Genomic DNA, 13,172 nt, shown 5'->3' with positions numbered 1-13,172 from the left:
GTGTTTAGATTTCCGTCAAAGTGAATAAAATAACAAAAATAAAATATGTTGTTGGATTTTTTTATAAATTGTTTATTTATTTATTAATCAATAATAATAAAAGAATTTATTAAGCTACTTCAAATGTAGCTGTAATTCTGCACAAAAATTTTGAAGCAAAACTTACATTTGACATTCTATATATTTGATAACGTCAAATTTTATAATGAAACCCGTAATCGGAACAGTAGCCACTTTCTGTCAGTTGTTGTTGCGTGAAATATATTTCCGACTTATTTCGTATGCTTTAAATGATGACGCACGGGTAAAGACTCGCGGACTCGACTGTATGTACATATAATTACAAGTTTTTTTAAAAATACGTTTGCTTAAACCATTTGAAACCAAATCAATATTTGTTTTGTCGCAATTCTATGATTTTTGGTTTTAATTAACATTCTAATTGTAATTTTTAGGACACCAAGAACTCAAAAAGGACCTCTAAATGATCTTAGCGATTTGGAAGGAGTAGCAAACATTTTCAGTACTTCAGTACATCATAGATTGAGTAACACCAGTGATATTGAAAATAATGAAGATCTTTTCAATAAACTATTTGATAAAAAACCTCTGAAGACCTATAGATCCAAAAGTACATCTCCTAATAAGAGCCTAGATGCTTTTGGTGCTGTTAGAAAAACTATTGGAGATCAACCTGTAGTTAGTCCCAGAGTTGTTGATTGGATTGATGAACAAAAAGTTTTAAAGGAGAGGTAAGTGTGTATTAATATGTTAGCAGGACTTTTCATATTATATTTAAAATACACTTCTCCAAGAAATTAACGAACCATTTAAAAATTGTAACATTTTTGATGTCTTGAATTTCCTAAACCTGTTGTCCGATTTGAGTGATGTTTTTAATGGTATAGCCTTATTCCTTAAGAATATCGCTGTAATAATGTTGCTAGACAGGTAAATGTCATTGTATACCAGTTATACCATTGTATACCAATCATACTGTGTTTTTTTCTCAAAGTTAGGAGCACCCTGTGGAATGTTCTAGCATAAATAATAATGAAATCAAAACTCAATTGTAGCCTTATACGCGAGCGGGAGATACCCCTAAAATGACCAGGTACTGACCACGGAGAGGTGAATGGCTAATTGTATTCATACTTTATATTTTTGAAGGTGCTGAAAACGAAAATGAGGTTTATTTTGAATTTTATGTGGGGGAACATTGTCAAAATCGCAATTTTAACCTAAAAATAATAAAAAAAGAAATCACGTTTTTTTGCGTTTACCTCGCCACAACTCTGTTCCCTTTTAATATTTTTTTCTGAAATTGTTACAGTATATATTTCTCACCTTTCTTAAGAGAATGGCACTTACTTCAAGCTTTCAGTCTTATTCTAATAAAAGTTATGAATTTTTTAAAGTGAAATGTGCAGATTTCTGAATTGAAAAGTTCAATCGCAAAAGTTGAGCGACGAAGTTTGAAATTTAGCTCTTTAATCACGTGTATGTTGAAGTATAGAACACAAGTAAGTTTTTTGGAAAGTTTTGATCAAAAAGTTTTATAGAAAAAAAAATGTGCAACTTTTAATATCAACGTTATAAATCCCTAAAATAACGCTTATTTTTCGAGATACTGACTATAGTGACCATGGGTGGTGAATGGTTAATTTTAAGCTTACTTTATGTTTTTGATGGTACTGAATGCGAAAATTAGGTTCCAAAACTTTCCAAAAAACTTCTTTGTACTCTATACTTTAACATACGCGCGATTAAAAAGCTAAATTTCAAACTTCGTTACTTTTGCGATTGAACTTTGTAATTCAGAAATCTGCACATTTCACTTTAAAAAATTCATAACTTTTATTAGAATAAGACTGAAAGCTTGAAGTAAGTGCCATTCTCTTAAGAAAGGTGAGAAATATATACTGTAACAATTTCAGAAAAAAATATTAAAAGGGAACAGAGTTGTAGCGAGGTAAACGCAAAAAAATGTGATTTCATTTTTTTTTATTTTTAGGTTAAAATTGCGATTTTGACAAATATAAAGTATGAATAAAATTAGCCATTCACCCCTCCGTGGTCAGTATCTCGAAAACTAAGCGCTTTTTTGAGGGTGTCCCGCTCGTGTATTAGGCTTTCTTAACATTTTGTTTTTTTTTTTTTTGATTAATTCGCTTATGTTCGATAATAAAAGAGATATGTACTTTTATATTACCAAATGAGGTTTGCTATTTGGTATTGATCAATATCATTCCAAATCTCGAGAGCTACTGTTTTTACCTCTTGTGAGGTTCTAGGAGGTGGCAAACGCTGTTGTAGTCTTCTGTCAATTATGTCGCACAAATGTTCGATCGCATTAAGATCTGGACTATGCAGTGGCCAATTCAAAGTCCGATGATTTACCTGTTGTAAATATTCTGTTATAGTTCGTGCAACGTGAGGTCTTGCATTATCGTGCATTAGCAAAAAATTGTTACCAATATAAGGAGCCGATAGCATGGTAGCTAAGTCCTTTGCTATGTAAGGTCACTGCTTGAACACACTCATCGCTGGTTAAATTCCTTTTAGGTGGAAATGGAATTCCATTTCCACCAAACAACCAAAAAATTACGGACTTAATTGAAACTTTAAATAATAAATCTACTAATTTTTGACAAAAAAACCAGACACTTTTTGACTGTTAACAATTTGCCATTTATCAAATTGTTAATTTCTCCTGGCCTACTTTAGACCACTTTAGATTTGTTTATTAAACTAGCAGAAAATGAGGATATATTGATGAAAACCATAGCTAGTTGTTAAAGTACCTAACTTTTTTATTATGTAACATAAGCCAATGAGTCAAAAAACAAAATGTTAAGAAAACCTGGGGCTATAGTTGGGTTTTAATTTCAGTATTTTATAAATGCTATAATATTCCACAATGCGTTGCGAACTTTGAGAAAAAAACACAGTTTGATTGGTACACCCAGTATACAATGACAATTTACCTGTCTGGCAACAATATTATTGCAGCAATATTGTTAAAGAATAAGGAATAAAGAGTATATTAAAAAAATCGCTTAAATCAGCCAACAGTTTAGGAAATTCGAGACATCAAAAATGACCCATTATTAAGGTGGTGCGTTAATTTCTTAAAGAAGTGTAGAAAAGATGGGGAGGATTTTAATTCTGTTGTGTATTTTGCAAACTCGATTTATAAATTATGTGTGTTGATTGTTCTGATGGCTGATGATAGTAATTTTAGTGTTCTGTAACATTCACTTTCTTTACAGAATAATAATGGATTTTAATTTCCCCCGAATATCATTGTGCATTATCATTCAATTATTATTCAATATATTATTCATATCATTCAATTGATTATCATTCCATTACCTGCAGTTAATTTTAAAACAAATATGGCTCTTCCTCTTACCTCAGACGAGACACTACTCGTCTATAATCACTTGTCGTCATTTGGCATCACCAAATGAGTCCATCACATCATGAAATTTTGTAAGACTTAATATGCTTCAGATTGGAAAAAAGCCATACACTTATTCTAATCATCTTCAATGGCGTTACGACTCTTTCCCAAAACACATTTTTTTAAGGCAGTTGTCATTTCTGTGTATCACATGTCCTGCCTATCTTAGTCTATTGGCCTTTATATAACCCACTAGATTTTCCTTTCCTAAGAGAGACTCTCAACTTGTTGTGTTTGTGCCTCTATTTGTTTTTATATTGTATTTGTTTGTCACGCTATTTCTGCAAAGCTATATATTACTCGACTATCCATATACACTTTCTAATGGGGAGAATTTTTAATAGCTGTACAGATCAAATCTACAAAAAATCATTATCATCATAATTGGCTGCTCTCCAAGAAGTCTCCACTCTCGTCGATTCCTAGCAACCTCCCTCCATCTTCAGATCCTTAGAATCGTAAGGTCTTCTTTTGCATCATCAATCAATCTTCTATGCGGTCATCCTTTACTTCCTTTGCTCCCTGGGTTGGAGAATGTGAGACTCTACGTGTATTCATTAACTGACATCCTAGCAATGTATCCAGTCCATCTTAGTCTCTGCATCTTAATAAATTTCGCAATATCTGGATCTTCATTTATGGCCCCAAAAATATTTTGAAGTATTTTTCTCTAGAAGATACCAAGTCATCTTTCGTTGTTTTCATGGTCGATGAAGTCCATGTTTCAGCCCCTTATCAAAACCGGGTAACTGTAGATGCTTTACTGCAAGTTTTAGGTTTTTATTTCTCGAGATGTTTTTGAAGACCTTGGAGGGTTCTGTTTGCTATTGCTGTACAACTGTTTACTTTGTCGCTTGTCGTGTTTGATATGTATTTACTAGCGGTCCAAGGTATGTGAATTCTTTGACTTGCTCAAAGGTGTCGTTGTTAATTTGGATTCTTTCATGAAAATTTTGAGGGTTTTTAACATCCATTATATTTGGTTCTTCCTCATATTAATAAATTTTTCGTCTTTTACAATCCGACAAGTCAGAGCTGGCGGCTGACCTTGCGCGAAAATACACAACGAGAAATACACAATTAGACGAGGGCATTTAGCACAAAATAAATAAATTTTTAAATACAGCACATAGACTTGCAGTTTTTTGGATTATGTTCAGGATGACGTCAGGAAAAAAGTCTACTATTCAAAAATGGGTGGAAATGCATAATTGCACTGTAAACTGCATAAAATGCATCCAAAATTGCATCAATATAACAATAAAGTCAAAATCAGTCTATTAAGGAACAAAATTTATTATTTGGGGGGTTTTGGGGTCACTGAATACGATTACGCAATCAGAACTGACACCCGAATCACCTGGTGCCCAAGGTCAGTGCAAGAGACGTCATCTTCTGGAGTTTCGATGGTTTTCGGCATTAAATCGATGCAAACGGATTACTTACGGCTTTTAGGTGTCACTAAGTCACTAATATGCCATCAGAATTGACCTCCGGAGTACCTGGTGTCCAGGGTCGCTACTAAGACACGTCATCTTCTGGAGTTTCGAGGGATTTCGGCACTAAATTGATGCAACTTTTTTTGAGGTGGTTAAACACGAATATGACATCAGAACAGACCTCTGGATCACCTAGTGCAAAAGATCACTGCAAGGGACGTCATCTTCTGGTCTTTCGAGGGCTTTCGGTATTAAACTGGTGCAAACGGATTACTCGGGGGTTTTTGAGGTCGCCAAACACGAATATGCCATCAGAATAGACCCCGGATTACCTGGTACCCAAGGTCACAGCAAGGGACGTCATCTTCTGAAGTTTCGAGTGCTTTCGGTATTAAATTGATGCAAACGGTTTACTTACGGGTTTCTGGGGTCGCTAAACACGAATATGCCATCAGAATTGAATTCCGGAGTACCTGGTGCCCAGGATCGCTACTAAGGCACGTAATCTTCTGGAGTTTCGAGTGTTTTCGGCATTAAAGTGATGTAAACGGATTACTCACGGGCTTTTTGGGCTCGGTAAACACGAATATGATATCAGAACTGAACTCAGGAGTACCTGGTGCTCATGGTCGCTACTAGGGCACGTCATCTTCTGGGGCTTTGCACTAATTTAGTACCGAAAACTGTCGAAACTACAGAAGATAAATTGCCTTAGGCACCAGGTGCTCCGGTGTCTGTTCTGATGGCGTATTTATGTTCAGAAACCCCAAAAACCCATGAGTAATCCATTTGTATCAATTAAGTACCGAAAACCCTCCAAACTCCAGAAGATGACGTGCCCTAGGTACCAGGTGCTCTGGTGTTTGTTTTGATGACGCAGTCGTGTTCAACAACGCCAATATCCGTATGTAAGTAATCCGTTTGCATCAATTGAATGCCGAAAATCCTCGGAACTACAGAAGATGACCTGCATTGGGCACCAGGTGCTCCGAGGGTGAGCAATGAAGAAGATGATGCCCCTAGCAATAACCTTGGGCACCAGGTTCTCTGGGATTCGGTTCTGATGGCATATTCGTATTTAGCGACCTCAAGAACCCCTCAGTAATCCAATTACATCAATTTAATGCCGAAATTTTTCGAAACTCCAGAAGATGACGTCCCTTGCAGTGACCCTGGGCACCAGGTGCTCGGTGGGTCTGTTCTAAGGGCATATTCGTGTTTAGCGACCTCAAACACTCCCCGAGTAATCCATTTGCATCCATTTTATGCCGAAAACCCTCGAAACTTTAGAAGATGACGTGCCCTAGTAGCGATTCTGGTCACCAGATACTCCGGAGTTCAATTGTGATATCATATTCGTGTTTAGCAACCCAAAAACTCGTAAGTAATCCGTTTGCATCAAATTAATACCGAAAGCCCTCGAAACTCCAGAAGGTGACGTCCCTCACAGTGACCTTGAGCACCAGGTGGTCGAGAGGTCTGTTCTGATGGCATATTCGTGTTTAACGACTGAAAAACCCCCCGAGTAATTCATTTTTATCAATTTAATGCCGAAATCTCTCAAACTCCAGAAGAGGACGCCCCTTGCAGTGAGCTAAGGCTTTAGGTGCACAATGAGTCGGTGTTGATGGCATATTCGTATTTAGCGACCTTAAAAACCCGTAAGTAATCCGTTTGCACTAATTTGATACCGAAAGCCCTCGAAACTCCAGAAGATGACGTCCCTTACAGTGGCCTTGGGCACCAGGTGGTTCTAAGGTCTATTCTGATGGCATCTTCGCGTTTAACCACCTCAAAAACCCCCCGAGTATTCCAGTTACATCAATTTAGTGCCGAAATCCCTCGAAACTCCAGGAGACGACGTGCCTTAGTGGCCACCCTGAGCACCAGGTACTCAGGAGGTCAATTTTGATATCATATTCGTATTTAGCAACCCCTAAAAACCCTGACTAATCCATTTGCATCGATTTAATGCCGAAAACCATCGAAACTCCAGAAGATGACGCCTCTTGCCGTGACCTTGGGCATCAGGTGATCCGGGGATAAGTTCTGATGGCGTAATCGTATGCAGTGACCCCAAAAACCCTCCAAATAATAAATTTTATTCCTTAGTATACTGATTTTGACTTTATTTTTATATTTATGCAATTTTGGATGCATTTTATGCACTTTACAGTGCCATTATGCATTTCCACCCATTTTTGAATAGTAGACTTTTTTCCTGACGTCATCCTGAACATAATGCAAAAAACTGCAAGTCTCTAGGTGCTGTATTTAAAAATTTATTTATTCGGGTGTTTTTAGTGCTAAATGCCCTGGTCTAAATACGAGAAGGTCAGCCGCCAACTCTCACTTGTCGGACTGTAAGTCATTGTTGCAGGCTTTAGTTCAGTAGTGTTCTCAGAATGCATAGATTTCTTTTCATCCGACTATTCCAATTACAATCCAATTTTAAATAAATTTAATGAAAAATTTCCTTTATAAAAGGTATATTTATTTAAAAACCCTTAAAGGGTTTATCACAGAACGTTTTCGCTCTCTAAAAAGAGCATCATTAGTGTGTGTTGTTACAGGCATGACATGCTGAGTCACTAAAAATACATATCAAGTAATTAGTTTACTGTTTATACAAGATACAAGATGGACATGGTATAAGTGAAGTTAGCCGAATGTTCGTCTTCTTTTTACATAATATCTAAAACTAAACCTACATTTCAAACAGTGGAATTCCAATTTTGCAGCTAGCTTGTAGTCTAGGAATTGCCCATCGCTCCAAGTTTTATATTGTGTTTTCAAAGGTGGGCATTGTGTTTTCAAAGGTGGGCAATTTTTTGTGTAAGGATTTTCTTGAACCTGAAGGTACCTGTTTATCATTGGTCAGACGAGAAGCTTATTCATTAATAATATTAGGGCATCTTTTAGGTTTTGTAACTTCCGCCACCACAATGTTTTGGGCAGAGTTATAGATTTGCGCTTTTTGATCATTTTTTCGTCAGGTGTCTTTCTGGTAGACACAATTCGCAGTCTGTGTTACGTCAAAGCTTCCTTCTGTGGACTCCCGATAATCACTGCTCAGATCCCCTAAGTTTCTCGGTGTTTTCTCCAATAGCGCGAGAATCATCAGGTTGGTTCTCTTGCTCTGGACATCATTTGTGGAAATAGTTTTGTTAGTTTTTGGGGTTTTCCTTGAGTTTTTTTTATTTTTTTATCTGTATTAATGTAGTAAATTCTGTTTGTTAGTTTTTGGGGTTTTCCTTGAGATTTTTTTATTTTTTTATCTGTATTAATGTAGTAAATTCTGTTACTGCAAATATGAGAAAATAAGGATGTTAGACCTGATATAAAAGAAGTTTAGTCAGGGTATCTTCAATAGACAGTTCATAACAGTTCTTTTTAGATTCACAATTGAAGAGTGAAAGTTTCAAAGGTGCTTAAGGGCCAAAACTTTTGATTTTGAGTTATTGCCATAGAAAGGTTGTATGTGCCATGCTCTACGTCCTAAGATTCACAATTGAAGAGTGAAAGTTTCAAAGGTGCTTAAGGGCCAAAACTTTTGATTTTGAGTTATTGCCATAGAAAGGTTGTATGTGCCATGCTCTACGTCCTAACAAAGGAGTATATTACAGTCCCTAAACAAAGTTTAGTATTAGGAATGGCACATAGCACCTTTGTTAGGACGTAGAGCATGGCACATACAACCTTTCTATGTCAATAACTTTAAATCAAAAGTTTTGGCACTTAGCACCTTTGAAACTTCCACTATTCAATTACCATGGAGTTTTGAGCATGGTTTACCTTACATATTGCTATTTTCTTGGTCTCCTTGCAGCAGTCTGCCCAGCTCGACACTCATCACCCCGCCATCGTGAAACAAGCACGGGAACGAACGTTGCAATTTCGAATCCAGTATATTTGCAATTTTTCTAAATTCGTCAGAAAATACACTCAGGTGCAAAAAAATCGATCCACTTGAAAATTTGGTAATTTTTGATGTCTCGAATTTCCTAAACCTGTTGTCCGATTTAAGTGATTTTTTTACCATGTTCTAGCCTTATTCATTAACAATATCGCTGTAATAATATTGTTGCTAGACAGATAAACTGTCATTGTATACCGGGTGTACGAATCAAAATCATGTGTTTTTTTCTCAAAGTTCGCATCACCCTGTGGAATATTGTAGCATTTATACAATACTGAAATTAAAACCCAACCCAGTACCATTTTTTCTCAACATTCTGTTTTTTTGATTCATTCACTTTTGTTGCACCATAAAAAACTTAGGTACTTTCACAACTATCCATGTTTTTCATCAATATAGGGTGTTTAAAATAAATATTGTAAACTTTAAGGGGTAATTCTGCATGAACAAATAATGACAGTTTCCTTTATAATCGTATGTTAGCAATGCTTCATTTCCGATATAGGGGATGTTGAAATTTTTCTTACAAACTGTCGATTTATTTATTCCTTTAAAACTGGTTGCGATATGCAAATGAAAAATGGTGGATTTTAAAACGTAGTTATTCATTTTCTGACATACAATTAAGAATTTAATATTCACCATTGGAGCAAACTGGTATCATGACCGATTATATTACCCTTATGCACGCCAATGGGGTATATTCTTAGATGTATGTCAAATAATGTTCAATAACTACGTTTTAAAACCCACCAAATTTGATTTGCATATCTCAACTGGTTTTAAAGCAATAAATAAATCGTCAGTTTGTAAAAATAAATTGAACATATGAACATCCCGTATCTCGGAAACGAAGCGTTTGCGGACATATGATTATAAAGCAAACTGTCAATATTTTCTCATTCAAAATTACCCCTAAAGTACCTAACTTTTTTATTATCCAACATAAGCGAATAAATCTAAAAAGAGAATGATAAGAAAACCTGACTCTATGGTTGGGTTTTAATTTCAGTATTTTATAAATGCTAGAATAGTCCACAGGGTGATGCGAACTTTGAGAAAAAACACAGTTTATTCGTACACCCGGTATACAATGACAGTTTACCTGTCTAGCAACAATATTATTACAGCGATATTGTTAATGAATAAGGCTATAACATGGTAAAACGATCACTTAAATTGGACAACAGGTTTAGGAAATTCGAGACATCAAAAATAACCAAATTTTTAAGTGGATCGATTTTTTTTGCACCTGAGTGTATATTTCTGAGTATTGTATTTTTTGCTGCATTTCAATTTGAATTTTTCTTTTTACAGGCAAACTGAAATTTCTAAACCTCAATCAGTTAAAAAAGGAAGGAAGAAAACCAGAGTAGATGAATTAAAAGACGAAGTGGTACCTAAAAAGCTTAAAACTAGAACTAAAAGTCAAACTTCTGATGGTGTACAAGTTCCTACAATATCTTCAACCAGAACAAAAGTCTCCTCAGAATCTGAGAAGGACCACCTATCTGAAGTATCGACAGAAGAACTAGATACTTACACTTCCACGGAAGTAAAAAGCACAAGGAGAAACAGGCAACGTAATGAAAATAAAACTATTGAACCACAAAAGACTGAAGTAATAGAATCTCCCCAAAGCAGAACTAGAGGAAGAAAAGGAAAGCAAATAGTTGTGGAAACAGATGAGAAATTTGAAGGACTAGATTCTTTAGAGGAAAAAAATAAAATAGATGTAGATTCCCCGAAACCTAGAAGAGGAAGAAGAAATATCACTAAAGTTGATGATGAACCAGCTGTAGAATCTCCTCAAACTTCAACTAGAAGTAGAAGAAGAGTAGCAACACAGGTTGATGTACATGACGAAAAACCAGCTAAACGAACAAGGAATGCCAAAAACGATGAACCTAAAACAATTTCCTTAGATTCACCATTAAAGAGTGTTGCCACAGATACATCTACAGAATCACCTAAAATTACCACGAAAGGACGACGAAAAGCTACAACAAAAGATAATGAACCTGAAGAGGAAGAACATGAAACACCCGCAGATTCACCTAAAGTCACTGCCAGGGGTAGGAGAAATAAAAAAGTTGAAAGTATTGCAACAGATTCCCCACAAGGAAAGTCTGGAAGAAACAAATCCAAGGAAGATCAAGAAAAACCAGTTGATTCTCCGAAAGTTGTGGCCAGAGGAAGGAGAAATGCCAAAGTCGTCGAAAATGATATTACCTCTGATGTTGCACAAGAAAAATCTGGAAGAAACAAATCTAAAGAAGTTATGGAAGAAACCGTCGATTCGCCCAAAGTTGCAGTTAGGGGAAGGAGAAATGCTGCCAAGAAAGTTGAAGAGGAGGCTGTTGTAGAGACTGTTAATTCACCGAAAGTTCCTACGAGAGGAAGAAGAGCTGCTAAAAAGACCGACAATGATGTAGTATCTGTTGAATCTCCTAAACCCAAAGAAAAACGAAATAGACGAGTTAAAAGCATAGAATCGACGGAAGAACTATCTAAAGATGTAGATTCTCCAAAAATCGAAACTAAGAAGAAGACAACCAAAAGTGCAATAGCAGAAGAAAAATTAGTACAAGATTCGCCCAAGAGGACAAGAAGAAGGCCACGAGCTGGAGTAGCAGTTGAAAATATTCAGGAAGAATTGCCAACAAGTAGTAAAGAAGAAAATCCTGATTCTCCTCGTAAAACTGAACCAACCACAAAAGGTAAAAGAGGAAGAGGGAAAAAAGAAGACGAAATTAAAAAAGTAGATACACATGAGGCAGAAAAGGAATCAGAACCAGCTAATTCTCCAACCAAAACCGTAATAGGTAAAAGGGGAAGAGGAAAAAAACAAGACGAAATTAAAAAAGTAGATACACATGAAATAGAAAAGGAATCAGAACCAGCTAATTCTCCAACCAAAACCATAAAAGGTAAAGGGGGAAGAGGAAAAAAACAAGACGAAATTAAAAACGTAGATACACATGAAACAGAAAAGGAAACACCTAATTCACCAACCAAAACCAAAAAAGATGCAGACACTGTAAAGTCCACACGAGGTAAGCGGAAGCAAAAAGAGGAAACAGAAGATGTAAGTGAGGCTGTCGTTCCTGTTGCTAAAAGATCTAAGAAAGGTACACCAGCAGAAGTTAATACAGATAATGAAGAAAAAGAAAGTAGCACAACGACTAAACGAACAAGAAGAGGCAAGCATGAAGTCGAAAAGGAAGACGAACCTGAAGTTGAATCCAAAAGAAACAAAAAGGCTACCGATGCAGATCAGAAACAATCCTCCAAACGGAAAGATCAAGAAGTTGGGACAAAAAAATCAAAGAGGGGCAAAGTTGAAGAAATAGTAGTAGAAGAACCTCCCACTTCTGGCAGAAGCACGAGGGCTAGAGGTAAAAGAGTACAGTTCATTGATTAAGTTCAAACAGTGTTATTTTGTAGTACAAGGAAATTTAAATCATTTTTTATATTGTATATTATTTTAGATCTACATTACTTACTATTTATATTTATATATTTCTAATTATAAAATTATAAGGTAGAGATTCATCTTTTATTTAGTGTTTTTATTTTATTTAATATACTAAGTGATATAGAAATCTGAACGCATATATAAATGTTGAAACACTGTAAGGAAATGATTAAAAATATTTATGAAAGTTTATTACAAATTTGAGTTTAATCTTTTACATGCATTTTTTGTTTGGTGCACAAATACCAGGAATAAAACTATAAGTAGTAACAATCCAAGAAACTTACAAACTTACTTGCGATCTTATAAGACCAGCAATTATTGAAAGACCTAGTTCAGCAATTGCCAAAACAGGAAATCCACCTTCCCATAACCCAACAATCTGTCAACCGCATAGTGATAATTTACTTTTCTTTGCACTCTAGGCATCGTGATTTTTAAATCACGCCGTGATCGGTGAACGTTATTTTTAGATAACCGTGATTTTAAACAGTGACCGCGATCGCCGTTTTTTATGTAGAGTAACAGGTAGTCACAATAACTAAACACCATTGCGATTACTCTGTATTAGATCATACTATAAAAAATATTGCTGATATTGAATATGTTTAACTCAACTAGATGGTTGACTTACTTATAATATAAAATTACAGTACCAATAATAAAGTAATCCATTTAAAAAGCAACACAAAACTTTGTTGACAACCCTTCCTCTTTAAATAAAACTAAAATAACACTAAAATATCAAGTAAATTTTTTTATGTACTTTTAAGAGTGTTTTTATGAAAGAAAAAAATATTCCATACGTCTGCAATAACATAAAATGCATCGTATTTTACAGTTCCTATAATTCACTGTTAGTAAATCCCC

At 35.5% G+C, this 13,172-nt stretch overlaps 1 protein-coding gene across 5 annotated transcripts in view; it reads left to right on the top strand.

The window, feature by feature from the left end:
• LOC114337110 (proliferation marker protein Ki-67-like) overlaps positions 1-12,386 on the top strand; it is an 82,463-nt gene extending 70,077 nt beyond the window's left edge. For all 5 annotated transcript variants that reach the window (XM_050642985.1, XM_050642987.1, XM_050642988.1 and 2 more), the window contains 2 exons: positions 456-752; positions 10,142-12,386. In XM_050642985.1, the coding sequence (XP_050498942.1) occupies positions 456-752; positions 10,142-12,248 (2,404 nt within the window). In that variant the 3' untranslated portion in view covers positions 12,249-12,386. The remainder of the gene's footprint in view (positions 1-455; positions 753-10,141) is intronic.
• The last annotated feature ends 786 nt before the right edge of the window (positions 12,387-13,172 follow it).

This window comes from Diabrotica virgifera, chromosome 2 (assembly GCF_917563875.1).
Source record: "Diabrotica virgifera virgifera chromosome 2, PGI_DIABVI_V3a".
Classification (NCBI taxonomy): domain Eukaryota; kingdom Metazoa; phylum Arthropoda; class Insecta; order Coleoptera; family Chrysomelidae; genus Diabrotica; species Diabrotica virgifera.
Note: the sequence above shows the minus strand (reverse complement) of the source record. Positions and strands in the feature narration are given on the sequence as shown.